Raw genomic sequence first — 26934 nt, 5'->3', positions numbered from 1 at the left:
CTTCTTCTGTTACAGGCAATTTCTTCTCTTAACTTCAACCAGCCCACTCCTATCCAGAAGGCCTGCATTCCTGTGGGATTGTTGGGAAGAGACATCTGTGCTTGTGCTGCTACTGGGACTGGTGAGCAGAGAGAATGAGGTTTAATAAAATAAATTTGGCTGTTATAAGGAAATTCAATAGGGATTTTCACCTTGTCACCATATATGTGCATTGTTACTATTCACTCCCAAAAGGAGCTAATATAGTGACAATGCACAAATATAGTCTCATACGGTGAAAAGGTGCAAATATATGAACTATTCACCTTATGAGAATCCAGAGAAAGCGGCAGCAATAAAGGCTAATAAAGTACAAAACATTTTATTCAGAGTGGATGGTTAAAAACATACTCAATATACAGAGACATATACAGCTGTGTATAGCTGCAATCGCCCAATGGGCTGCATTGATATCTGACACACGGCTTGCCTGACATCTGGTCCTTCACTGTGGTCCGCACCTCCAGATACTTTTACCTGGTAAACTGTCTCCCCATCACCTGATTGGCTTAGACCTGACTACATTCTATGTGCCAGTGAACATAGGAACCTGTGCAATACCGTGCATGCAGACTCTTATCACCCTGTTAAGGGCTCTTTATTTTCGAACAGCAGTTGGTAGACACTGACATCTTGCAGCAGTTGATTTATTATTTATATATATATATATATATATATATATATATATATATATATATATATATTTATTAGTCCTGATCAAAAGTTTAAGACCACTTGAAAAATGGCAAAAAATGTGTGTGTGTGTGTGTGTATATGTATATATGTAGCACTACCCCCCCAAAGGAGCTGCTGGTTTTGGGTGGCATGTTACCTCTATTCCTTCGCCGTCCAGGGTACTTGAGAGCTGAAAAAAAAAAAGTTTGATGTCCACACGTTGCGCTTCTTTTTCTATGCTGACCAGGAACGAACGACGACGACGACCCAGAACTAATGACGTCTGTCCCTTTAAGTACTCTCCCCTAGCATGCACAGCGAAGAGATCCACTCCCACTGATTGGCTGCCGAGGAAGAACACCCAATACACCCTGACTCGACTGCTACCACCCTTGGCCTGGGGTGGTACCAACACCCCAGACAACAATAGTGGTCACTCACAGTACAGCCACGGCTGGAACAGAAGCCCACATTTGGCAAAACAATACAGTCAGAGGTAGTTAAATCTCTGACTATACTCCAAATTTAAGGCAGCGCCAGCTATAAAAGTAGCAACCCGCTATATATATAAAGCATTTCCCCGAGTACTTGTACTCGGGGAAAATGCTCCGATACTTTACCGATACCTGATTCTGTTCCCTCTCCCTCCATGCTCCTGTGTCCCCCCCCCCCCCCCCTCCGTGCCGCTGCCGTTCTGCTCTCCCCCCTTGGTGCCCTGTGTCCATTCTCTGTGCCGCTGCTCTCCCCCCTCCGTTCCCTGTGTCCATTCTCCCTGCCGCTGCTCTCCCCCCTCCGTGCCCTGTACCATTCTCCGTGCCGCTGCTCCCCCCCCCCTCTGTCAGGCTGGAGAGCGGCGGTAGGAGCCGCTAAATCCGACTCCTACCTTTTCCGAATGAACAGTCAGTGATCACTGACTCTGTTCATTCATATAACTGAGCATCGTAAACTGTTTACGATGCTTCAGTTTATGAATGGAGAGGTGCTTCTGTCTCCTGTCCATTCATCAATAAACAATAAATGTATGTATGTAATAAATACATATTTAAAATAAAAAACACACTGACACATCCACCCCCCCCCAAGAAAGCATTGTAAAAAAATAAAAATAAAATAAAATTGTAAAATAAAAAAAAATACTGAAACATGACATAAAAAAAAAAATAATAAAAAAATATCGGTACTTGTACTCGGTCTTAAAGTGGTATAGGGACAACCCTAATAAAAAAAAAATATATATATATATATATATAGTGTGTGTGTGGACAAGGCTACACACTATACAATCTGTACAATATTCTTTAGATCTACAATTCACTATGTAGTGCAAGGGCCTGCCTGTTTGGATAGATTAGCTGTGTCGTCCTATAAGGTTTTGTACATCTTAAGGAAATTCTATAGATTTTTTACATACAGATTGTATAGTGTATGGGCACCTTCAGATTTACCAAAACTATAGAAAATGAAGAGGACACACCGATCTATACAATCAATATGTAAGCCAGTCTTGCAGGCACTACATAGTTAATTGTAGATCCAGAGAAGATTATGGTGAGCTTAAAGCTGCATTTTAATCAGGATGTATTCATTGTATTACTGTTATGCAATTTTTGGACCCCTAAAACGCTTGGACTACTGTTTTTCTTTAATCATCCCTCTGACCTTTTTGAAATAAAGTTGTATCTGGACCTTTTAGCAGTGGTGTGGTGCTTCAGTTTGCATTTATGTTTAGACTCCTCCCTGCTGGAGGCATTTTTCAGGCGCTTTAGTGCTAAAAATAGCGCCTGAAAAATGCCTCCTGCAGTCCCAGTGTGACATCCTAAATGCTTTCACACTGGGGCACTGCGCTGGCAGGATGTTAAAAACAAGTCCTGCAAGCAGCATCTTTGGGGTGCTTTAGGAGTGGTGTATACACTGCTTCTAAAGCGCCTCTGCCCATTAAAATCTATCGGCAGTGCCTGCAAAGTGGTGGTTTACAGTTGTTTTTAACCCTTTATTCGTCTGCTAGCAGGGGTTAAAAGCGCCCTGCTATCTTCCGAAAAGCTCCTCTAAAATGATGGTAAAGCACTGCTAAAACTAGCTGCGCTTTACTGCTAACATGGCTGCGCTGTCAGTGTGAAAGGGCTCTAAAAGGATTAGTCCATCCAAATAATGGCTCTACTGATTCTTCGCAAACTCATGACTCCTGACAGTTTGATATGTTGGGGGCTCTGTTGATGAAATCTCCAGGAGGTCCTGAGTTTGTACACCTACTGTGACTGTTGGGCCCCTCTCAGATGGGGTTTACTCTGTCCCAATTCCCTCACAGATTCCACTTTTTTGATCAGAGTGGACACGGACAGAGCCAACTCTGCTCTATGGGCGACCAAGTGTAAACGTACTCCGCGGTCTGTTTACACCCGACTACCCTCGGGTCCGATCTGCCCAAATGGAAAAGGACTGATCCCCTTTCAATTGTTTTTTTTCTTTTTTGAGCAAGCCGGATCAGACCCAAAGGTAGGTTAGTGTGAACGGGCACAAGTCCATCTGTGTGAAATGGGCCTTATAAGAAACTTCTGTTCTGCTTGCTGGATTTTTATTTATTTTGATTTATTTTGATTGTGCAACATGCAGAATGTGGTGGAATGCATATCAATGGGTAGAAACACTTAAACTTCAAGGTGGGCAGTACCAGTTTTATGGTTACGTACTCAATTGAATACAGCAGCGGATTCAGCCTGCCAGGCATTCTCTATAAATAAAATGCCTTTTGGGTGGACTGAGCCTTCAGAGTAAGGGGTGCTGAGTTCTGCTTCAAAGCTAGCAACTGAGTGACTTGTGTTTTTGTGATGACGGCTTTTGTGGGTTGAGCTATTTCTGGCTTTTGTGGGTTGAGGTATTATTCCTTGATTTAAATGCAACCTTTTGTGAGACAAAGCACCTGTATAGTAAACTTTATATGATCGCTGTCATCCTAGCTCCTGCACTTTATTCGCATGACAATGGAGTGCAATTTTATTTCTTTTTTTGCATAGTAATTTTTCTGTGATCTTTTCCAACAGGTAAAACGGCTGCGTTCATGCTTCCAGTTCTGGAACGTCTCATTTACAAGCCACGGGAAGCACCGGTCACCAGGGTCCTGGTTCTGGTCCCAACACGTGAGCTCGGCATTCAGGTGCATGCAGTCGCCAAACAGCTGGCCCAGTTCTCAGAGGTTACCTGCTGCTTAACTGTGGGTGAGTGCGCTGGGTATATTTCTTGAAACATAGCCGGTTTTCTTTAAATTGCAGCGCTAGTTAGGCTTTAGACTTGGAAGGCAGTGGACTAAAACTGAATGTCCACTTTATTAAATATCACTCGTGGCTCCCCCACAACAAATAAATGACCCCACTGTATTTTTTAATAGACAACTCGGCTAAGTGCTGTTTTAAAAGGCTTTTCCACTGGGCTAAAGTCAATCGTTTGATCTGTCCTCTGGTTAGCGGAACGTGTGAATGCGGAGGAAGGATCTCCAGTTGACTACACACACATTTCACTTTTTTTCATTCTTCCTTAGGACTCTGAAATTCTCAAACCCAAGGGTTTTCTGCTATGTAATTTGCAACCATGGTTGTGCTCTGGCCCATCGCAGTTGGTTGGCGAGGCCGCCTATCTCACTTATTGGCCAATAGGGTTTGGGCCTTGGCATGATCATAGATGTTGTGGTTGCAATTTGCACAATGGGGCAACCTGAGTTTAACTTACCATGAACATTGAAGCCAAACTCTTCTAAACCAGTGTTGCAGGTTGAGCTCTACATGATTTCTCTAAGTTATGCTGGGAATCTCCTTAATTTTACTTGTGTTTTCAGTAGTTTGCAGCCCTTGCTATGCTTTGTCTTTAAGGTAAATCTGTGTCTCCTCTATATTCTAGGTGGTTTGGATGTGAAGTCACAGGAAGCAGCCTTACGAGCTGGTCCTGATATCCTGATTGCCACCCCTGGAAGGCTCATCGACCATCTGCACAATTGCCCCTCATTCAGCCTCGATGCCATTGAAGTGCTGATCCTGGATGAAGCAGATAGGTCAGTATATAGGAACCATGTATTTGATTTTGCATCACAGCTTGTGCTAATCCTCCAAACAAACCGCTTGAAATATATTGCATTTTTAATATTTGGCAGCCTGCGACAGGGAGAGAGTAATCCTCATTCAAGTACAGTACATGTGCTGACCACATTAGGACCCCAAGGAAATGCACAAACCTTTATTTTTTTTCTCAAAGACCAGCACGGGGGGGAAATATAGCACCCATGTATCGTCGTCTTAGGTTATTTCATCATTAGTATAAATGTAACATATCAAAGGCGTTTTATGTTGGTTGGCGTTTCAACGTGTAACAGATGAATTAACTGGCTCATGTGGACGGAGAAGTAATTGTTCTCTAAATTTTCTGTGTAGGATGCTGGATGAATACTTTGAAGAACAGATGAAAGAGATCATTAGACTTTGTTCTCACCAGCGGCAGACACTTCTCTTCTCTGCAACCATGTCCGAAGAGGTAATGCTGTAATCGAAGTCATAATAAAAATAAAAATAAATTCAATAAAGGCTTGTTATAGGTGGAGCTGGAAGGTCTGATGCAACCCCTGGCTTCTTATGTCTGGAGCAGATTACATTTCAGATATCTCCCTGCCATAGTTTAATAAGTTTGGTCCTGTCTACATGGGAGTTTGGGTTGTTTCCCATCAGGATTGTGCTCTAGCTGCTTCCATTACAACTTCTGAAACAAAACTAAGAAGTAATCCAACAGGAAAAAGAATGAGCTCCTTCCATTGGCCACAGCAGGTGTGGAGACCCAAGAATACAGTCATCATCATCATCATCATGTGTCCCCAAGAAGCTGTCAGGTCATTTAAATGAAATTACACTTTTTTCATGAACGGACACTAATGATTTACAGGGAGCATTTTGGCCGCATATTGGGTTTTATCTTTTAGTAGTTAAAGCTGAGCTCTACTCAGATGGAGATGCTTCGCTTGTTTGAATCTGACCTTGGTATCCTTGCCATCCCTGTACAGCAGAACTGAAGTGTTATAGGAAGAAGCAGTACAAGAAGCCAATCGGTTCATATGCATGCACAGGGTGCATGCTTATAGGTGGAAATAGCTGAGTTGAGCTGATTTTCATTTCCCTGTCCGGTCACAGGTTCAGATGGGTCTGGAGCAACATGGGTTCACAGAAGTGGGTTGATTGATGCATGTCCTCAGACTGAGGGCATCTTGTGGAAATAGAAACAAAAAAATATTGCCACAAAGGGTATCTTTTGATAGGCTTCTAATGTTTATCTTGTTTTTGACTTAAATTGTTAAGTTGCGTTTTTTTTGTTTTTTTTCTGTTAAAATAACCTGTTATACTTGCATGCTCTGTGCAATTGGTTTTGCACAGATTAGCACAGGTCCTCCTCTTAGGTAACCAGCTGGAGCTTTTGGTCCCTCCCTCCTGTTGAGTGCCCCCACAGCAAGCAGCTTGCTATGGGGGCACCCGAGCCATGTTGCTGCTCCATATATCCACTCGGGCACGGAGCCGTGGTTCTGCCTCTCATTGGCTACCTGAGTTTGACAGCAGCGGGAGCCAGTGGTGCCACTACTGTCTCTGTCGATCAGGAGGGAGAGTGCCAACGCGCTCGTGGAAATCGCTGGATGCTCAGGTAAGTATTGGGAGGGCTGAGGGGCTGCTGCACACTGAAGGTTTTTTATCCTAATGCATTGAGATAAACTTTTTCCTTTACAACCACTTTAGGAACTTGCAGGAAAATCTGCTTTAACTGGACTTTGATTTTTCCTGCTTTCGAAGTAAAGAGGGAGGAAAACATTATTATTTTATGTAAAATCACAAGATGTTGAAGCTGGCTCTTGTGATTATTAAAATTTTTACAAGAAAAAATTTGGACCTGCCAATCTGCTTCCTTATCAGAATTGACCTGTTCTCAAACAGAGGGTCTTGGGCTCTATTCACAGCTAAGTGTTCCGTGAACATGTGCAAAACGCATGTCACTCTTGTGGTGCCATTTGCTGGGAATGGCACCTTAAATGGCAAGCTTCTTTTGGTGAGTGTTTTTATGCATGTAGCGCAGATACTCGCAAAAAAACGCATGTTCACGAAATGCTGGATGTGAACCTAGCCTAAGGGTTGGCAGGAATAGTTGTGGATTAAATATTTGACTGCCTTTTTTGTCTTTTGGTTCTTTTTGATTTTATTGAAGTTGCTCTGTTTAAATTGCCCAGGTTTCCTTGAAGACATACGAGCCTTTGACATTTTTGCATTCCTTTTTACAGGTTCAAGATTTGGCTGCTGTGTCTCTCCGCAATCCAGTGCGTGTCTTTGTAAATAGTAACACAGATGTGGCCCCATTCCTGCGCCAAGAATTTGTGAGGATCCGACCAAACCGTGAAGGGGATCGGGAAGCCGTTGTGTGTGGTATGTAAAGAACAGACTGAAGTGATCAGTCATTACACTACTTCAGGACTCCACAAACCCCGGGCGCCAGGTCGCAATTGGAACTAGAATTAGCGACCTGACGCGGCACAGCTGGGGTACTCTGTCTCAGTGCGCACCCCCCCTCGCGATCACGTCAGGCCACGCTGGCCGGTAATTGAGGCCGTGGCTGCACTTTTTTGGGGAAAAAATACACTTTTTTTTATAAAAAAAATAAGACCTCAGTAAAGTTAGCCCAATTTATTTTATATTGTGAAAGATAATGTTACGCCGAGTAAATTGATACCCAACATGTCGCGGTTCAAAATTGTGTCCGCTCGTGGAATGGCAACAAAATTTTACCCTTTAAAATCTCCATAGGCGACGTTTAAAAAATTCTACAGGTTGCATGTTTTGAGTTACACAGGAGGTCTAGGGCTAAAATGATTGCTCTCGCTCTCCCAATCTTGGCCATACCTCATGTGGTTTGAACACCGCTTGCGCATGGGTTCGCTTCTGCGCGTGAGCTCGGCGGGACGGCGTGTTCCTGTCTCCTAACTTTTTTAGCTGGCTCCTAGATTCCAAGCAAAGTTGTCAAGCCCTGCACTACTTTATTACATATGTTCTATATTTGTTAGGCCAGGAATAACGCAATTAAAATATTTGTTGCATTGTCAGCTGTATGTATTATTGTACTCCAAATTTACAGCCAACAAGTGCAGGAACCACCTCTACGGAGCTCAACAGCTAAAGCTGAGTTTTGCACATGCAGGTGACTCTACCAGTTAGTCCAATTTTAATCAGAGCTAAAGAGTCTAAAGGCAAACTGCTTTTGTCATGTTCCTCTAATGCTGTATTTGGGCTTCATTAACACAGGGCGTACAATACTGTACACTCGTACAGTGAGGTTTACTTGCAGAGTGAGTTTGGGGACACACACGCACATACATGGATGTCATGTCGGGAACCAGGCCTAATCCTGTGTCTTTCCCAGGATCTACATACTCCCTGTTATGTGTCTGCAGCATTTATCTCCACTACCATTTTCAATATATTCCACACCCTTTGTTTTTTAAATGAATAGAAAAAAAGTGATAGCTGCCATGTCAGAGAGCCATACAAATCATTACTTTGCATCTACAAAATCGAGGTATTCTAACCTACCATGACCTTTCTTTTAGCTCTCCTGACCCGCACCTTCAAGGATCACGTTATGCTTTTTACACAAACCAAGAAACAAGCACACCGAATGCACATCCTATTGGGTCTGATGGGTCTTCGAGTTGGTGAGCTTCACGGAAATCTTTCACAGACGCAGCGTCTGGAGGCCCTCAGGTAACGAGATTCTTTTTTTTTTTTTACTTATACAACAAGGGAACGGGTCCACATGGAACACCACAACAACACAGCCAGTTACAAAAGTACACATACAGGTAAAGACAGTGCATAGTACAAATGAGTCTATTATTCTCGAGGCAACACAACCACAGGGAGTACTCACCCCCCCCCCCCCCTCGGGCCCGCGAGCCAGGCCCACCCGCAGCGGGACCAAGCCGTGACGGCCAAAATCATCATCTTGGTATATGCCCAGTGCAGAGCCCCTTTTCCGCCAGTCATCCCCTACACATCTTTCAAGCTGCGGGCCCTGCCCCCCCCCCCCCTTTTTTCCAAGTAACATGAGAGTGAAAAGAAGAGAAGGAAGGTTTGGAGTGGGGACCAAGCCCAGAGAAATATAGAGAATATAGTCCAGAGAGGGATATTGAACGGGATTAGAGGAGAGGGGGGTAGACAACAAAAAAGGAGGGGGGGGGGGGGCTTTTCACGAATATGGATCACCATAGCCAGAGGTTTTTCCCATATTTAGGGATTCACCCAACATTCCAACGGCTCAATCTGAGGTGTCTCCACCCCACAAGGTTTGGCCCTCCTCCTGAATATATAAATACATTCCAGAGTCGCCAGGTTGTAGTAAACAGCTCTTGTCTATTCTGACTCGTAAGGATAAGGTCTTCCATTTTTTTAATTTCATCCACCTTTCGCAGCCACATGGCTATGGACAGTGGGTCCGGTGATTTCCAGCGAAGGGGGATACATGCTTTTGCCGTGTCTAGCAGGTGACGAACCACTGACTTCCTGTGCACACGCACAGGGGTATCATGCGCGTGCAGAAGAAAATATGCAGGGTCGTCAGGCATGGCGCAGTACGTGAATTTCGATATAATCCGACCGACTTCCGACCAGTACCGTTGGATGCGGGTGCAGGACCAAAAAATATGGAGCAACGTGCCCCTCTCCGTCTAGCACCGCCAACACCGGTCCAAAGTCGCCGGAAAGAGCTTCCCAAGGACAGCCAGGGTCCTGTACCACCCTGTGAGGATCTTGTAGTTGGTCTCCTGTATCCTTGTGCATATAGATGACTTATGCGTGAACATGAGTATGTTTTGTGCCTTTGTGGCGGAGAACGTGCAGTTCAGATCCTGCTCTCATCTTGCAAGACTTGGGTTCTGAAATCTTTCCCCAGGTGTGGATAGCAGTCCCTGTGTAAGAGCTATAGCGTGCGGTAACATGCCCTCGTCGGAGCACAGCTCCTCTAAAGGTGTGAGGGTTTGGTTTGCAACAGTGGGAGACGGCATGGTTTCAAGAAAGTGGCGTAACTGCCCAGCTCTTAGGAAATCCAGGCGGTACTCGCCGCCTGGATCCATAAGCTCTGCCAAAGTCTTCCATCGCCCTGCGTCGCTATAGTGGGAGGCTTGATACAGGCCTGAATCACTCAGTTCGCAGAATTTTTTATCGTGGACCCCTGGTTTGAATTGTGGGTTACCCAGCACTGGGCGTAGTGGTGAGCTGTATGAGCATAAATTCGCCTACGTCAGCATCCGTGCACATATATTAATGGTATTACCTATTAGCGGGTGGCTTTTGACCCCCTATGTGTCACGACTGTGTGGCACCAAGGTGCTCGCAGCAACGGGATGTCACTCTGCGCTTGTTCTATCTGCGTCCAAAGTTTAGTCTCCCCGTGGTGGCACCAGTCAACCAGTCTGCTCAAATGTGTTGGGTGGTAATAAGCCTGTACGTCGGGCAGCACAATGCCCCCATATGTTTTAGGTAGTGAGAGTATTGTTTTACGACTCCTGGGGTGTTTCCCCGCCCAAAGAAAAACATTGAACATGGAGTAAATTTGTCTGAAATAGCCTGTTGGAATGTGTATTGGAAGTGCTTGTAGGAGGTATAAGAATTTTGGCAGGATCGTCATTTTAAGAATACTACAACGGCCAAACCACCAGTGAAGGCCGGAGGTCCACTGGGTCAGCAAGCTTCATGACTGATTTAAGTAAGGGAGGGAAATTGCTCTTGAAGGGTTGGGAGAATTTCAGGGTTATACTCGTGCCCAGGTATGATAGGGCTGTCGCAGTCCACTTCAGGTGGTACCCAGCTTGTATCTGGGAGAGATGCTGTGGTGCCATGCCCAATCCCATCGCCACTGACATATTAAAATTTATTTTTAGATTGGACAGTTCCCAATACCTCTCAAATTCCCCCATTAAACTAGGGAGGGATGTCTCGGGCTGCGTTAACAAAAACATCATGTCATCTGCATACGCGGAGACTTTATGTTGTGTCCTCCTGACCTCTATCCCCGTGATGGCCGGATTTAGCCGTACATGGCTCAGGAAAGGTTCTAGGGTCAGGGCGAAAAGCAGGGGCGACAAAGGGCACGAGATTCTTCTTTAAAGCGGAACTACACTGCATCCCAGTACCACAAACCAAAAACACAATTTAATTATTTTTGTCTCCATTAGGGTTGTCCCGATACCGATACTAGTATCGGGACCGATACCAAGCATTTGCCCGACTTGTACTCGGGCAAATGCTCCCGATGCTTCACCCGATACTTGTATGTCGGCGGTGATCAGTGCGTGGGGAAGTTACAAGCACCAATCACCGCTGTATAGATTTAAAATTAATTTCTCCGCTTCTCTCTACACCCCTCCTCCCGCACGGCTTTCAGCTGCTTTAAAATCAGCGGTGATCGGTGCTTGTAACTCCCCCACACACGATCACCGCTGACTGTCCCGTGTCAACCTCCAGCCCCCCTTCGTTTTGCTGCAGTCTGTCTCCCTCCCTCCATGTATGCCGCTGTGTATCCCGTGTATCCTGTGTATCCCGCTGTGTTTCTCTCCCCTTCCGTGCTCCTCCTCCACCCCCTGGAAATGTCAGGATGGAGAGTGGGGTAGGAGCCGGTAAATCCGGCTCCTTACTGCTCCGAATTGACAGTCAGTAATCACTGACTATGTCTATTCACATAACTAAAACATTGTAACCTATGTTTACAAATGTTTCAATTTATGAATGAAGAGAAGACGCTGTCTTCTCTCCTTTCATTTTCAGCGCAGCTGATGCTGCTGAGAAAGGGACAGGGGAACATGTGTCCCTAGTCCCTTTCCCTGTCTCAAAGGGAAGATGTCAGGGGTCTGTTAAGACCCCTGATATCTCACCAAAGCCCCCCCCAACAGGGCTGAAAAAATAAATAAAAATACAAGGAAAAAAAACAAAAGAATAAAAAAAATTATTGTAGAAAATAAAAAAAACACACTGACACGGTCCACCCCCCCCCCCCCCTCTTAAAAAAAAAAAAAAGAAAGCATTATAAATAAAATTATAAATAAAAAAAAAAAATTAAAAACAAATTGTTAAAGATAAAAACATACTGACACATGTGATGCTGTCACATGAGATTAAAAAAAAATATTGGTATTCGGTATCGGCGAGTACTTGAAAAAGTATCGGTACTTGTACTCGGTCTTAAAAAAGTGGTATCGGGACAACCCTAGTCTCCATGCTTTATTATGCTGAGAAACCACTTTGAAAAACACTCCCCTAGCATTTCTGGGAGCTGCCATCTTGAGTAAGGGCAGATGATTAATGTAGCATTTACTTCTGAAATCCACCTGCCTTTAGCTCAGGCAAGAGGGTGTGCATAGCTGAGACAGTCCCTCCTGAAGACTCCTGGGATATGACATAATTTGTCTAGGCCTGGAAACCAGAAAGTAACTGAATAAATGTAAAAAAAAAGTAAGGAAAGGGTGGGGGGTGATTGGGCTTGGTCGATGAAAGCCTCCATCCCAAATATATATTGAAGAAAATAATATTACTATTATATGTATATTGATTGATATGATTGGCCTCATTTAAAGTGTATTTCCACCCAGAAATGGAACTTCTGCTGATCTGGTTTGCTCCTATTTTGCAGACGATTTAAAGATGAGACGATCGATATTCTGGTAGCTACAGATGTTGCAGCTCGAGGGTTGGATATTCAAGGAGTTAAAACGGTGAGCTTAAATGAAGAGCACTTGTATGATATTATCAGGATGGTTGATGATCGAGGGCAAACTATTTTCTACAAAGTAAAAGTGATCCAAGCAGTTGTACAGCCCACCAGATCACTTTTGCAGGCGGCAGAAGGGGGTCACCTGACCAGTGCTGCCAACCTACCAGATTGAAATTTACTGACACAACATCCAGAATTTACTGGCACAGCCAAGTTTTTACTGGCATTTCCAAAAGTTATAAAATTGCAGTTTCAAGTGCAAATTTCAGTATTTAGGCTACAAACAAGTACAATATGCAACTAGCAATGTGATTTAAGGTAGATATTGAGGCAAAAAAAAAACGATTTCTTATTTTATATCGGTGATAGTAAGTAAATGGCTCAGACAGGACTTGTTTATGTTGACACCTCACTGACACAACATGTCCTACTCCTGAGTCACAGTGACGGTCTCTCCAAGCCAGGTGGTCCCTTCAGTCCACTCCATTCCAAACATCACTGACAGTCCCGCTCCCGGCTTGCCTTGCTTCCATTCCACAGACCCGCATACGAGGCTCCGCTTGGCTCCCTTGCACCATGACATCACACGATATGCTCAAGCATCGCCTCTGCACCACCTGAACACACTGTAGCAGGCACTCGGATGGTCACGACCAAATCCGATCATCGGCCATATTTTTTACTGGCAACCTTTTCCTGTCACTGGCATTTACTGGCAGGAGAAAAGTGCCTGTTTTTTACTGGCTGTCAGTAAAAATACTGATGGTTGGCAACACTGCACCCGACCCTACCGCTACCTTTACAGGGCTCTCCCATCTCAGTGAGGAGCCCAGTATCAATGCAACTGGTAGTATCTGATTCTGTACAAAGAGTGAGAGGAACTTCTGTTACCCCCCCCCCCCCCCCCAGTTATGTCGGAAACCATTACTGGCATGTAAAACTTCTGATCAATCTCAATTTTGATCAGATGCTTTTGTAGCCAGAGGAGATATGAGGTCTTATGGAACCCAGATCTCTCCGTGAAGAGGACCTGTCACAGCCCATGCTATCACAAGTGATGTTGTTCATCCCTTGTGTCAGCAATAAAGTTAATTGGGGAGAAAATAAAAATTGTGAATTGCCCCCACACGCATTTAGGTCCTGCATGCATATGTAAACAGCGATTGCACCACACATGTGCGATATCATCACAAACAGAGTGAGAACAATAATTCTAGCGCCAGACCTCCTATGTAACTCCTAAGCTGGTAACCTTTGAAGGCTTTTTAAAGCATCTCTAATGAAGATTTTTAGGTACCCTAGTACCACAGGCATATGCAATTTTAACCACTTAAGACCGGACCATTATGCAGGTAAAGGACCTGGCCCCTTTTTGCGATTCAGCACTGCTGTTGCTTTAAGTGACGATTGTACGGTTGTGCGACGTGGCTCCCAAACAAAATTGGCGTCCTTTTTTTTCCCACAAATAGAGCTTTTTTTTTTTTTTTTGGTGGTATTTGATCACCTCTGCGGTTTTTATTTTTTGCACTATAAACAAAAGAGCGACAATTTTGAAAAAAATTCAATATTTTTTACTTTTTGCTATAATAAATATCCCAAAAATATATATAAAAAACATTTTTTTCCTCAGTTTAGTCCGATACGTTTTCTTCTTTGTTTTGGTAATAAAAAAATCGCAAAAGCGTTTGGTTTGCACAAAAGTTATAGCGTTTACAAAATAGGGGATAGTTTAATGGCATTTTTACTAGTAATGGCGGCGATTTTTTTTTTTTTTTTTTTTTTTTTTTCTTCCCCCCATGACTGCGATATTATGGCGGACACTTTTGACACATTTTTGGGACCATTGTCATTTTCACAGCGAAAAAGTGCTATAAAAATGCACCGATTACTGTGAACATGACACTGGCAGTGAAGGGGTTAACCACTAGGGGGCGCTAAAGGGTTAAGTGTGCCCTAAGGGAGTGATTCTTACTGTAGGGGGGCGTGGCTTGACCTGTGACGTCACTGACCATCGTTCCCTATATCAGGGAACAGACGATTAGTGACACTGCCACAGAGAAGTACATGAAAGGTGTCTTTACACTCGCCTCTCCCTGTTCTTCCGTTCCTGTGACCCGATCGCGGGACACCGTCGGCGATCGGGTCCCGCGGTCACGACCCACGGCTGGACACTTAAAGGGCAACATGCTTGTGCCCAGCCGTGTACATGTCATAATATATCAACTTTTTATATTTTACAAAAAATGTATTGTTTTGCATGCGCTGAAATTCATAAAAGTGTGTGTTCCTGAAAATTCTGTGTTTTGATAAACTGTTAAGCAAATATTGTAAAATTGCAACAATCGTTTTATTCTCCAGTACGTCTGCTTAATAGAAATTTTCATACAATTTCTCATACAACATCTGTTACTCCTTCAGGTAATTAATCTAACAATGCCGGCCACAACGAAGCACTACGTTCACAGGGTTGGCCGTACAGCCCGTGCTGGCAAGGCTGGGCGATCTGTTTCTCTGGTTGGAGAAGAAGAAAGGAAAATAATGAAGGACATTGTTAAGAAAGCGCAGGCCCCTGTGAAGGCTAGAGTCCTTCCTCAAGGTGAGACTGGCCGATGAGAGGCTTAGTGACATTACAGCTGAATGACAGTCTCTTGTAATTTATGTAACCTTATGAGTGTTTCCCATCAGATGTGATCTCTAAGTTTCGGGACAAGATCAAGAACATGGAAAAGGAGATTTACGCAGTGTTACAGCTAGAAAAAGAAGAGAAAGAGATGCATAGATCTGAGGCTCAGGTGGGAGGAACTTATTTGTACTGATCTCCGTGTGTTTTGTTTTTTCCTCCTGATTGTGGCAAAATCTGATCTGTGATCTATGCTTGCTGCACTGTTATTAGTTGTTGTTGTTCCCAGCTCTGTGAACTAAGCATATCTCCCTCTTATGTTGTGGAGAATTGGGGGGAAGTGTCCAGTAGTCTTTTTAGGGTTCTCCACAGCGTGGTAGGGAGATGTTCTGTAGTTGTAAAACTATTTTTGTCCTAGGCTGACAGTGTTGCTTTTCCATAGGTACAGTATGGTGAGTGTTGTTAACCTAGGACAGGAAGTGTCTTAATAGCAGGATCACCAGGTAACAACGCCTGGCAAAAAACAAATGCAGCCACCACTGGACTGGAAACATGCAGTATACTACATTTTATTTTTTATTTGTTTTAAAGTGGTCCTAAAGCCTTAAAATGGAAGTAAACCCTATTTTTCAGCCATGGAAGCTGCCATATTAGCCTCTGCTTAAAGTGTATGTAAACCCTCCATACACCCAGTGAACAGCCTCAGATGATACACAGATTAACCAAATCTCCCTACATAGGTTTTATATGTATATCAGCCGTCTTCACATTTTATATTGTTTAGAAAGTTGAGATCGTGTTAGGAGATTTTCTCTTCCTGGTTAACACAGAGTGTGATGTCTGGGCATACAGCCAAGATGGTTAACATTGCTGATTGGAGGAAAGGCACACACCCCCGCATCATAGGCAGAGACTCTCAGACTCTCAGAGCTCATTTGTATTAGGAGCTGCTCTCTGCTAATCTATTTTAGCAACCTCCTTTGACAAAAGGTTCAGGCTGTTTTTGTCTAAAAAGTAAAAAAATATATCGGGAGTTCTGATAACAGAGGCACTGTTCAGAAGAGAGCTATAAGACTTAGCTCATTGAAAAGAGATAACAAAACACTGCAGATATTTGCCCAGCTTAAATTTCATGAATCGGGTTTACATCGACTTTAATGTTCAACTACCATGATGCTGCACATATGATCAGTTTGACAGTTTGGTTGACAGCACAACCAATGTGACCACTACATGTCGGGCATGGGGCTGTTTTTTTCTAAAACTGTTAAATCGATTGGTTGACTTTGCTTTAATTTTTTCACCCTAATGCATTCTATGCATTAAGGTGGACAACCTGTGCTGTAGCGACCCCCCCCCCCTTCTTACCTGAGCCGATATGATCCAGCAATTAGCCCGCGCGCCTCCTCGTTGGACAGATTGATAGCAGCAGGAGCTATTGGCTCCCGCTGCTGTAAATCAAATCCAGTGGCGCAGGGCTGAGTCCTGCTGTCTGTGTTAATGGACAGAGCTGCGAGACTCGGGAGCGAGCCTGCATGGGTGCCCCAAGCGGCTTTGCATGGGGACACCCAATGAAGAGTGCTGGTGGGGGACAACAGAAGTAGAGGATCGGGGCTGCTCGGTGCAAAATCATTGCACTGAGCAGGTAAGTATAACATGTTTGTTATTTTTATAATAAATAAATGAAGGTTTACAAACACTAAAAGTGTGTGATTACATATCCTGAGCAAAACATACCATTTGGAACAAAAGCTCTAATTACACTGGCAAGTACAGATTAAAGGGGTTGTAAAGGTAAAACATTTTTCCTAAATAGCTTCCTTTTCCTTAGTGCAGTCCTCCTTCACTTACCTCATCCTTCGATTTTGCTTTTAAATGTCCTTATTTCTTCTGAGAAATCCTCACTTCCTGTTCTTCTGTCTGTAACTCCACACAGTAATGCAAGGTTTTCTCCCTGGTGTGGAGTGTAGTGCTCGCCCCCTCCCTTGAGGGGGCGAGTCAGGACGCTCTCTACCTTGCAGATAGAGAAAGGAGCTGTGTGTTAGTGGGCATCCTGACTCTCCTGTAGTCCAAGGGAGGGGGCGAGCTTGACACTTCACACCAGGGAGAAAGCCTTGCATTACTGTGTGGAGTTGCAGGCAGAAGAACAGGAAGTGAGGATTTCTCAGAAGAAATAAGGACATTTAAAAGCAAAATGGAAGGATGAGGTAAGTGAAGGAGGACTGCACTAAGGTAAAGGAAGCTATTTAGGGAAAACATGTTTTACCTTTACAACCCCTTTAAGCCACACTGGCGCATTAAAAAGTACCACTGTAAAGTGTGAGGCAATTTACACACAATTGGCATGTGTTTGTGTTACACACACACACAAACAAAACTGTTACATGCATAGCCACCTTTCTATGCTTGGTATTGCTTTGGTTTCTTTTGAAGTTGCAAATGTGCATTTTTGTGTGGTTTTCAGATCAAGTCAGCACAAGATAGACTACAAGAAGGAAATCAACCTGAGGGTCTTGAGAGAAGCTGGTTCCAGACCAGGGAAGAGAGGAAGAAAGAAAAGTGTAAGTGGAGAAATGGGCCTGCAGTGGGGGTTATAACAAAAGAATAAATAAAATTGTAGCATGTTGAGACTTGCCTGGGGTGTAGAAACATTTCAGTAAAGCAACCTGTTTATATTTGCAGTTGTAGCTAGTTGGGTGACCTTGTGTTTCTCTACTGCTGCTAAGCCAAGGCTCGCCAAATCTCAGGTGCCAGGTCACCATGGTGAGCAAAAGTTGCATCCCTGGGCTCCCGCCATCCCATCCACCGCTGGCACCAAGCACAAGCAACTCCCACTGCCTGACTCCCCGAACATGCAGGGCCGGGTAGCAGATCCAGCTCCAACCAGTGGCTGAACTACCAGGGTTGCAACGTTTGCACTTGCGGCTGAGCCCCGAACTTCGCCAATGTGGAGGGGGGGCCCCAGAACGCCTGTACCAACTTTCAGCACTGGGCTCCGCTCCTGTCAGCTGCGCCTGCCTGTGGTCTCTGCCTTCTCCTCTGCCAGGTGCCTTCTCCGCCTGCCTCAGCGATCTCCTTTGCATTCCAGTCATTGGTTGTGGGACTGCCGGGTGTGCTAGCAACTAATAACACACTGCACACACTAGATGGGAGAACAATAGCCCGGAGCTGCCGCTGCTTTACCTTCCAGCTCCACCCTTCAACTCTGGCTCCCAGCTTCAGACACTTATTGGCTTGCAGCTGCTTCTGAGTCCCACTGGTAAGACAAATTATGGGTAGAGGAGCTGATGTACAGGGACTGTGAGCTAATGGGGGTTGCTGACCAGTCATTTATATTCTCATCCCCCATTAGATCAGAATCCCTTCATATTGGCAACCCCCTTTACCATTTGCAACACTTGAAATTTAGCTCAGGTGCGTCCCATTCTAATGATCGTTTGTGAGATGTTTCTACACCTGGATTGGAGTCCACCTGTGGTAAATTGAATTGATTGAACATGATTTGGAAAGGTGCACACCTCTCTATAAAAGCTCTAAGCTGGCCATACATTATACAATTTTCTTCAATTTCCTTTTAGATTTACCTTCAACTATGTAGTATGAGGGCCTGCCTGATTGCATACAATTTTTAAAACTGTTTAGGTTTGACCTCATGTTCTATGGTTTTGGTATGCACTGAAGGTTCTTAAGAGCACAGTGGCCTCCATAATCATAATTCTCAAATGAAAAGTGTGGCCAAACTGAGCAATTGGGGGAGAAGGGTCTTGGTAAGAGCGGTGACCTAGAACCTGATAGTCACTCTGAGCTCCAGAGAGCCTGTGTGGAGATGGGGGGGGGTGAGTTCCAGAAGAACAACCTTCCTGCAACCCTCCACTATTTGGGGCTTTATTCCAGAGTGGCTAGACAAAAGCCTCATCTCAATGCAAAACACATGAAACCCAGGCTTGGCATTTGCAAAAGGCTTTTTTTTTTTTATGCAGTGTGTTGTTTTCAAGCTGAAGTGCTTATTTATTTTTCTTTTTCAATTTGCCAGTATCCCATGCTCTTCAGGAATTTGATTTGGCACTGCGAGGAAAAAAAAAGAGGAAGAAATTCATAGCAGATGTTAAAAAGAAAGACATGACGGTAAGACAGAACAAAAGCACGGTTCAGTTTCCTGAATTCCATCTTTGCTTTTCTGTGACCTGTAGTCTCTCTTTACAGGCTGAAGAACGCTCTCAGTTTGAAGTCTTGAAGGCTCAGATGTATGCGGAGCGTGTGGCCAAGAGAGACCGCAAGCCCAAGAGAGCGCGGGCAATGCCAGTGGAAGATGAAGCCGCAGGTAAGCGCAAGTAGTGGTAATGGTAGGAAATAGTTACCTATTTTAACTGAAAGATGTTTTTCGTGACAAACGGGAAAACCGAACCAGCTGTCATTGCCTTTGAAAATGCTAGTTGGCTGCCTCTCATGCTTCAATATTTTTCCTGCTTCCCCATTCTTTGTCATCTCTCTGCTGGCTTCTTGTTCATAGTGTACATCCCTGCCTGTGTAGTTGGTGTTCATTGACTTTGAAAAAGTGGTTGGTGGACGGATCAGATCTTATGTCAACCAGTTCTATAAAAGCCCCTCGTGCTAAACGTGCAATTGTTAAATCAAAAAAAAAAATGTTTTGAGGGTTGTAAATCCTCGTGGTTTTTCACCTTAATGCATTATGGTGAAAAACCTTCTCTTGCTGCAGACCCCGTCTTTCTCAACCCGGGAACGAGCACTCCAGCTATGGCTGCTGTCTCGTGTCCTGATTGGATAGATAGCAGCGCAGCCACTGGCTCCCACTGCTGTCAATCAAATCCAATGATGTGGTGGGTGGGGCCAAGTCCTGCTGTCTGTGTCAATAGACGCAATAGCAGAACATGGGTGCGCGCCCGCACGGGTGTCCTGAAGGAGAGTGCTTCTCTGCCGGGGCACTCGAGAAGAGGACGAGCCACCAGTGCAGCTGAGGGACCCCATAGGAGAATTGGGGCCACTCTATGCAAAACCAACTGCACAGTGGAGGCAAGTATGATGTTTTTTTATGAAAAAAAAAGGGGGATGGGGGGGTTTAGTAACACTTTAATACGATTTCAAAAACTTCTGGGTTTAACCACTTAATGACCGGCTCGCGTACATATACGTCACACATCACTATATATCTCGGTAACGGCAGCAACTACTGCCACAACCGAGATCCATCTTTAACGTGCCTGTCCTGTAAACGTTAACAGTGATTTCCACAGCGGATTTGCGAGATCAGGTAAGCGTCCTCCGCCGCTCACCGGAGCTGTCGGCAGCGGCGGAGGCAATCGGGTCCTTTGCGCTGCTTGCCTGGGATACGAGTGAGGGCAAGATGGCCCCCACCCATCTCCATAGCAGGGCGGAAGCGATGTTGAGCATCATGGGAAATGTATTTCCAAAACATCTGGTGTGCCAAGGTTTGCCATTACTGCCCTATGCAGAATGCAATATAATAATTCTCCCCTCGCAGGTGTGCTTTAAAACAGTATGTCATAAGTTCTGGAGTTAAAAGGATACACACCGAATGAATTTGAAGCCATCACTTTCCCATTTTGAATCGTTGGGAAGGTTTAGAACCCCTGTCATGTTTTTATTGCATCTGTCTCTCCACTATAGTGATGGGGAGATTCACCTCTCGAGTGAAAGTGATGGGAAATCCAAATTGGAATAGAATTCATCTTGGTGACCACTAAGAGGGGATTTTCATTACTGTGAAGAGATTTCCTCTACTTCCTGTTGTGTCTATAGAACTCGGAGAAGAGAAATCTCCTGTCGCCCTGTAATGCAAATTTCAAATCATGGCAGAGCCCTCTACTTTTTGTTTTTCAGCCAAACCATCAAAGCCAAAGAAACAGAAGAAAAGCACAGTGTTTGACGAGGAACTAACGAACACAAGCCGCAAAGCCCTGAAAAAATACAGAGCGGGGTAAGTCCCTTCCCATCCATCCATCCTGTGATGAGGAATTGGTGGTTCATGAAGTCACGTGCAGCGGTCAGAGTTTATTATTCATATAGGCACAATTGATCACCCTTTGGCAGAGGTTGATGGTAGGAACTGCAGTAATGAAACGCATCCAAACCAACGCAGTTTCAACCAGATTAAAAATATATATATATATATTGTTGGACACTGCATAATGTAAAATGGTAAAATGGTAAAATGGCATTGAATAAGAACTGTCCCTCCTTAATGGCCAGCATTCCCATTAAAGCACTACAGTATGCATTTTTTTTTTTTGGACCTTACCGTAGGTTATGCACAGGACTGCTGTACTACCCAGCAATAAAATAATGCTGGGAACATTTGAGGGTTTGTGAATTGCCTTGCACTTTAACCCTCAGCTAAGATAACCATGCAGGCACTTCAGATGGTCATTTAAAGGCATTGTACTGTTTGTGGCCAGAACGCTTTCACACTACAAGTCGCATTTAGAATCTTTCATGTTTTCTGTAATTGTAAAGTGGAAATCTTCCAGTTTGTGTTCTTTTATAGATCTAACTTGGTTTGTGTAAATAGTGTGGTTTGAAATCCTCTTCTTCTTGCAGTCCATCTTTTGAAGACCGAAAACGTCTGGGAATACAGCAGCGCAAGAAAGGAAATTTTAAATCCAAGTCACGGTATGTTGGAAAATATAAGATTGTAATCTTTCGTATTTTTGTTCTTTATGGGAAAAGTTTTATGTTCCACCCATGTGGTGCTGTTTTTGCCTTCCAGAAGGTAACAGCAGTCTTTTGATATTAATGAACCCCATGCAAGGGTCATTAAAGTGATTGTAAATTCAGAATTATTTTTTTTTTTTTATCTTCATGCATTCTATGTATTAAGATAAAAAGCCTTCTGTGTGCAGCAGCCCCTCTAATACTTACCCGAGCCCCCTCTCTATCCAGCAATGTCCAAGTGCCTCGTCCGTTCAGGACTCTCCCTTCCGATTGGCTGAGACACAGCTTCCACTGCTGCCAATCAGAAGAGAGGGACAGGGCTTAGTCATAGCTCAGTGTCTGAATGGACACACAGAGCTGCAGCTCGGTCCGGGTGTCTTATAGCAAGCTGCTTGCTGGGGGGCAGGAGCTCCAGCCAGGGACCAAAACCAACTGCACAAAGGTAAGTATAACATGTTTGTAAAGTCTTTTGTTATTTTTATAGGAAAAACATAAATAAAAAAAATGTGTATGAGAATGATGCCAGAGCTACACCCTCTACTGATGCCCATATATTGTCTGGAGTGTGGTTTACAAGCTTCATCACTTCAGTGCCTGTTAATGTCTGACTGTATTCAGATGTTTGCAGTTTTTATATTCCCTTTATGGCCATGTACAGTGACTGATGCACCCCCCCTAATTGGGATCAACAGATAACAATTGATTACTTATTTTTCAAGTCTGTACAGTGTGCCCATTGTGTCTCTGCTTAGAGGCAGTTTTAAAGTAAACCTGTTATGGAAATGAAATTTGGTATCCACTAACCGCGTCACTAGGTGACTCGAAAAAAGCTCTGACAATGTATCGTATTTTGTGTCTCTTCAAAGCTTAAAGTACATTTCTGTAATCCAACTTGGACCTCTTGCAGTGCCAGCTGTTGGTAGACAGTGTTTTAACTTGATTCGCCCACGACCTTTATATAACTGGTGCTGGATCCGTCAGTCATCCTTTCATTTTGAAAGCTGTCAGATGACACTTTGAGACTGGCGCTCGATCCCAGCTGTCACTGACAGCCCTGGTCCTCCCAGATGCTTGGGAACCAATCAAAATGGCCCCCAATCATGTGATCACTATTGTTAGCTACCGTAGGACCTAGTGATCACATGTAAGCTGGAGGGTTCCTTGACAAAATGAGCTTTCATCCTGCAGATGCCAGTGCAGCCTGATGGAAGTGTTTATCTGTCCAATCTTGTAATTGTCAAATTAGAATTGCATAGTTGGGTTCAAAATGGAAACCAGTCCATCCAGTTTAAACCGATTACAGTAATATATATATTTGGACATTTTGTCAGCCTATAATAAGCCCAGTGTGTCAAAACTTCATGCTGTACAAACATTTTATATAGTTATGAACATTAGTCGGGTAAACTGAAAGTGTTACACTTGGGAATCTGACCGCCAATCAGGAAATGGTTAATAGCAAGGCTGTTATAGGTAAGACTCCTTTTTTGTAACAGTTGCATTAGATGTTGGAAGAATCGGAATCATCTGACACGTCCGGATTCATTGGGTTCTTTGCTTGACCAAGCTGCTGCTTTGCCACCAAGGTCTGATGGCAGTATGCAACATAACACAAGGCTATGTCAAGAGTGTGTGCTGTGCAGGGCAAAACATCTGCTTATGTGAGGTGCATCTAGTGCACAAAGCTTGCCTCTGTGGTTGGCACAGCTCTGCACTTTTCTTGGCTTAATTAACAGACATTGATGACAAGTGACAGGGCAAAAACGTTGTAGTTCTGGGGGGTTCCCCCCCCCCCTTAATAAAATGTATTTCTTTGTCTCAGGTATCGCAGGAAGTGATGTCGCCATGTTCTGATTTCTGCAAGACATTCTACAAAAAGACTTTTATCTGGACTAAATATGTCATGTATCTGGAGGTCGAGCACTATCCAACACATCGGAGTATTCCAGTACAAGTGATGTATGTACTGGTTCTGGTCAGCAATTAAGTAATGAAAACAGGACAGCCCCAGAACTGTTTAAAAAAAAAAAAAGAACAAGCGGCCGATTTACAATGTCCATTTTCTTGATGGGTTCCCTATAAGCCAGAAGATGGTTACATAAACACCGTAACCAGTGGATGAAAGAACTCCATATTGTATTTTTGTTTGCAATGTGAACTAATTTTTATTAAAAAATGTTTTTTGAAATTCTTGCATGAGTTTCATTAGCAGGGATCTTCTGTCTGTTGCATCAATATCTTATTCATGGCCCCCTTTCCCTTATTACGCGAGACGTAAATAAATGACCAAAAAATGCAGATTTTAATTTTTTTTTTTTTTTTTTAAATCAGTGAAGAATACACGGCGCTTGTTTACATACATAGGCACACTACAATTAATGGGCTGTATTATAGCTCCAATTAAAAAATAAAATAATTAAAGTGGATGTAAACCCACTCTTATCAATTATAAACTACTGCCACAGTGCTCATCTATAAGGCGATACATGCCTCCTGCATGTATTCTTACTTGTCAAATGTGTCCCGTTTATCAGTTAGAAGCCCCCAAAAACAGCAGATTCAGTGGGTGGGTCTGTTATCGGCGCTTGGTGGGCGGAGTCATGATGTCGGCAGACTTCCTGCCCACCTCTGAACTCCCCTTGGCCAGAGCGTGAACAGAGGCCAAGCGCGTTCTTGGTAAAAACAGAGCGTGCTCACGGCCCTCTGTCATTTCTGTACACACATCCATCTCCAGTAACAGTTTGGGATGATCGGTGCGACGGAGGGTAAGCTGTGACCACCGATCCTCCCTGCATGGTTTTTCATCATCTGCTTTTCTCCCTCCCGCGGCTTTCACCTGAAAAGCCATGCAGGGGGGATCGGTGCTCACAGCTGACCCCCCCTCGCACCGATCATCCCTGACTGTCCTCGCTGTCTTCCTTTTAGCGCCGTGTCCTCCTCCGTCCCACCTCGTCCCTCTCCGTGTGTCCCCGCTGTGTCTTCTTTTGCCCCCCCTCGTCCTGATCTATAGGCCTACATCCCCTACCCGTGTGTTCACATTCCCCCCGTGTGTTCACATTCCCCCGTGTCTTCCTCCTTCGCCCTCCTCATCCGCTGTCTTCCCTCCCCTCTCCCGAGGGCTGCGAGGGGGGGCGGGGCCGAGCGGGTAGATTTGTCAGGATGGAGAGCGGAGAAAGGAGTTGGTATGTATGTCGATTACCAGCCCCTTTCTTTTCTGAACGGGACACAACGTTTGTTACCGATCGCTGTGCGTCCTGTGATAACTGAGCAGAGTAACCTGTGTGCACTGGGGAATCAATGTCCTCTGTCCCTTTCTCTGTCTCAAATAGGAGATGCCAGGGGTCTCTGTTTAGACCCCTGACATGTCACCAACGCCCCCAACAGGGCTGATGATAAAAAAAAAAAAATTGAAAAAAAAACCTGACACAACAACCGCCCCCCCATACTGACACGGTCCAGAGCCCCAAGACCACTGACACCGACCACTGCTCCGCTGACACCGACCACTGCTCCGCTGACACCGACCACTGCTCCGCTGACACCGACCACTGCTCCGCTGACACCGACCACTGCTCCGCTGACACCGACCACTGCTCCGCTGACGCCGACCACTGCTCCGCTGACGCCGACCACTGCTCCGCTGACGCCGACACCTGCCACGCCGACACCTGCCACGCCGACACCTGCCACGCCGACACCTGCCACGCCGACACCTGCCACGCCGACACCTGCCACGCCGACACCTGCCACGCCGACACCTGCCACGCCGACACCTGCCACGCTGACACCTGCCACGCTGACACCTGCCACGCTGACACCTGCCACGCTGACACCTGCCACGCTGACACCTGCCACGGATCACTGACACCAACCACTACCCCATCCCCCCACCCCCTTTCCCAAAGAACTGTGAAAAAATAAAACACCACCCTCTCATCACACAAAAATAAATTGTAAAAATGTATAAAAATCCACTGGTCCCAAAAAACCTTTTGGGGGAAAAAAAATATTAAATTGTAAAATAAAAAAATTATCTGACACTGTCCACTATCCTGACACCATCCTGCACGTACTAACCAACACTGTACACTCCGCATTCCTGTGATTCGCATCGCATTGCTGTTCAGATCACATGCGATGTCTGTGCGATGCAAATTCAGCCATACAAACTGTATAGCTGAAATCGCATCACATTCGGACCAAACACGCACAGGACCCTTTTTTTTGGTCCGCACCAGAATTGCATGGGTGGTCACACCTATACGATCCGATTCATGTCCAAACTGTCAGTTTGCAGTGCGATATGCGAGCTGAAATGGGGGTGTCATTACCATTGTATGACACTCCCCAGCAGTTCGCATAAGGCAGTGTGAACTGCTGTGCGAGTCGGGTGCGATGTGGGAACCCGCAGTGGATTTGAATTGTTCTCGAATGGCACCAGTGTGAACCAAGCCTCAAAGCATACAGCCTACAAATATCACCTGACTGCTCCCACCAAGGCTCGGTTCACACTGGTGCGATTCGGGAACCCTGCGAATCGACTGCGGGTTCCCACATCGCACCCGACTCGCACGGTAGTTCACACTGCCATATGTGAACTGCTGGGGAGTGTCATACAATGGTAATGACACCCCCATTTCAGCTCACACATCACACTGCGAACTGACAGGACATGAATCGGATCGCATGGGTGTGAACACCTATGAGATTCCGGTGTGGACCAAAAAAAGGTTCCTGTGCGTGTTCGGTCCAAATGAGATGCGATTTCAGCCATACAGTTTGTATGGCTGAAATTGCATCGCATGTGATCTGAACAGCAGTGACGTGCAAATCACTTGCGATCTCGCACAACGCACTACTGTGAACCAGCCCTAAGTTCATTCAGCCTTACTGGGTGTAAGTATAAAAAGTGAGAAATCCACCCCTCCCCACATAAAACATCCTGGTCATATAGGAATGTTGCATATGTGATCAGGTGACCTCAGACACACTTCAATATAATAATAAGAAGATTCATCAAGCTCGGACTAAATACATCTCCCATATCGCTTGTCTATGTATATTCTGATGGATGTTCACTGTGAATCACCCCATATTTTGAAAACATTTAATCAAAACACAGGAAAGACAGCCAATCCTGGGAG

At 44.7% G+C, this 26934-nt stretch overlaps 1 protein-coding gene across 1 annotated transcript in view; it reads left to right on the top strand.

Annotated features, from left to right (window-relative positions):
* The window catches only part of DDX27 (DEAD-box helicase 27), a 33902-nt gene extending 9924 nt beyond the window's left edge, over nt 1-23978 (top strand). The window contains exons 7-21 of the mRNA XM_040351041.1: nt 16-121; nt 3753-3926; nt 4603-4753; nt 5130-5229; nt 7007-7148; nt 8327-8480; nt 12400-12481; nt 14899-15076; nt 15166-15272; nt 17565-17661; nt 19134-19225; nt 19304-19421; nt 20960-21056; nt 21677-21748; nt 23613-23978. Coding sequence (XP_040206975.1) covers nt 16-121; nt 3753-3926; nt 4603-4753; nt 5130-5229; nt 7007-7148; nt 8327-8480; nt 12400-12481; nt 14899-15076; nt 15166-15272; nt 17565-17661; nt 19134-19225; nt 19304-19421; nt 20960-21056; nt 21677-21748; nt 23613-23628 — 1686 coding nt within the window. The 3' untranslated portion in view covers nt 23629-23978. The remainder of the gene's footprint in view (nt 1-15; nt 122-3752; nt 3927-4602; nt 4754-5129; nt 5230-7006; nt 7149-8326; nt 8481-12399; nt 12482-14898; nt 15077-15165; nt 15273-17564; nt 17662-19133; nt 19226-19303; nt 19422-20959; nt 21057-21676; nt 21749-23612) is intronic.
* The last annotated feature ends 2956 nt before the right edge of the window (nt 23979-26934 follow it).

The sequence above is a fragment of the Rana temporaria genome, chromosome 4 (genome assembly GCF_905171775.1).
Source record: "Rana temporaria chromosome 4, aRanTem1.1, whole genome shotgun sequence".
NCBI classification, from domain to species: domain Eukaryota; kingdom Metazoa; phylum Chordata; class Amphibia; order Anura; family Ranidae; genus Rana; species Rana temporaria.
This window is presented reverse-complemented; position numbering and strand designations above follow the sequence as displayed.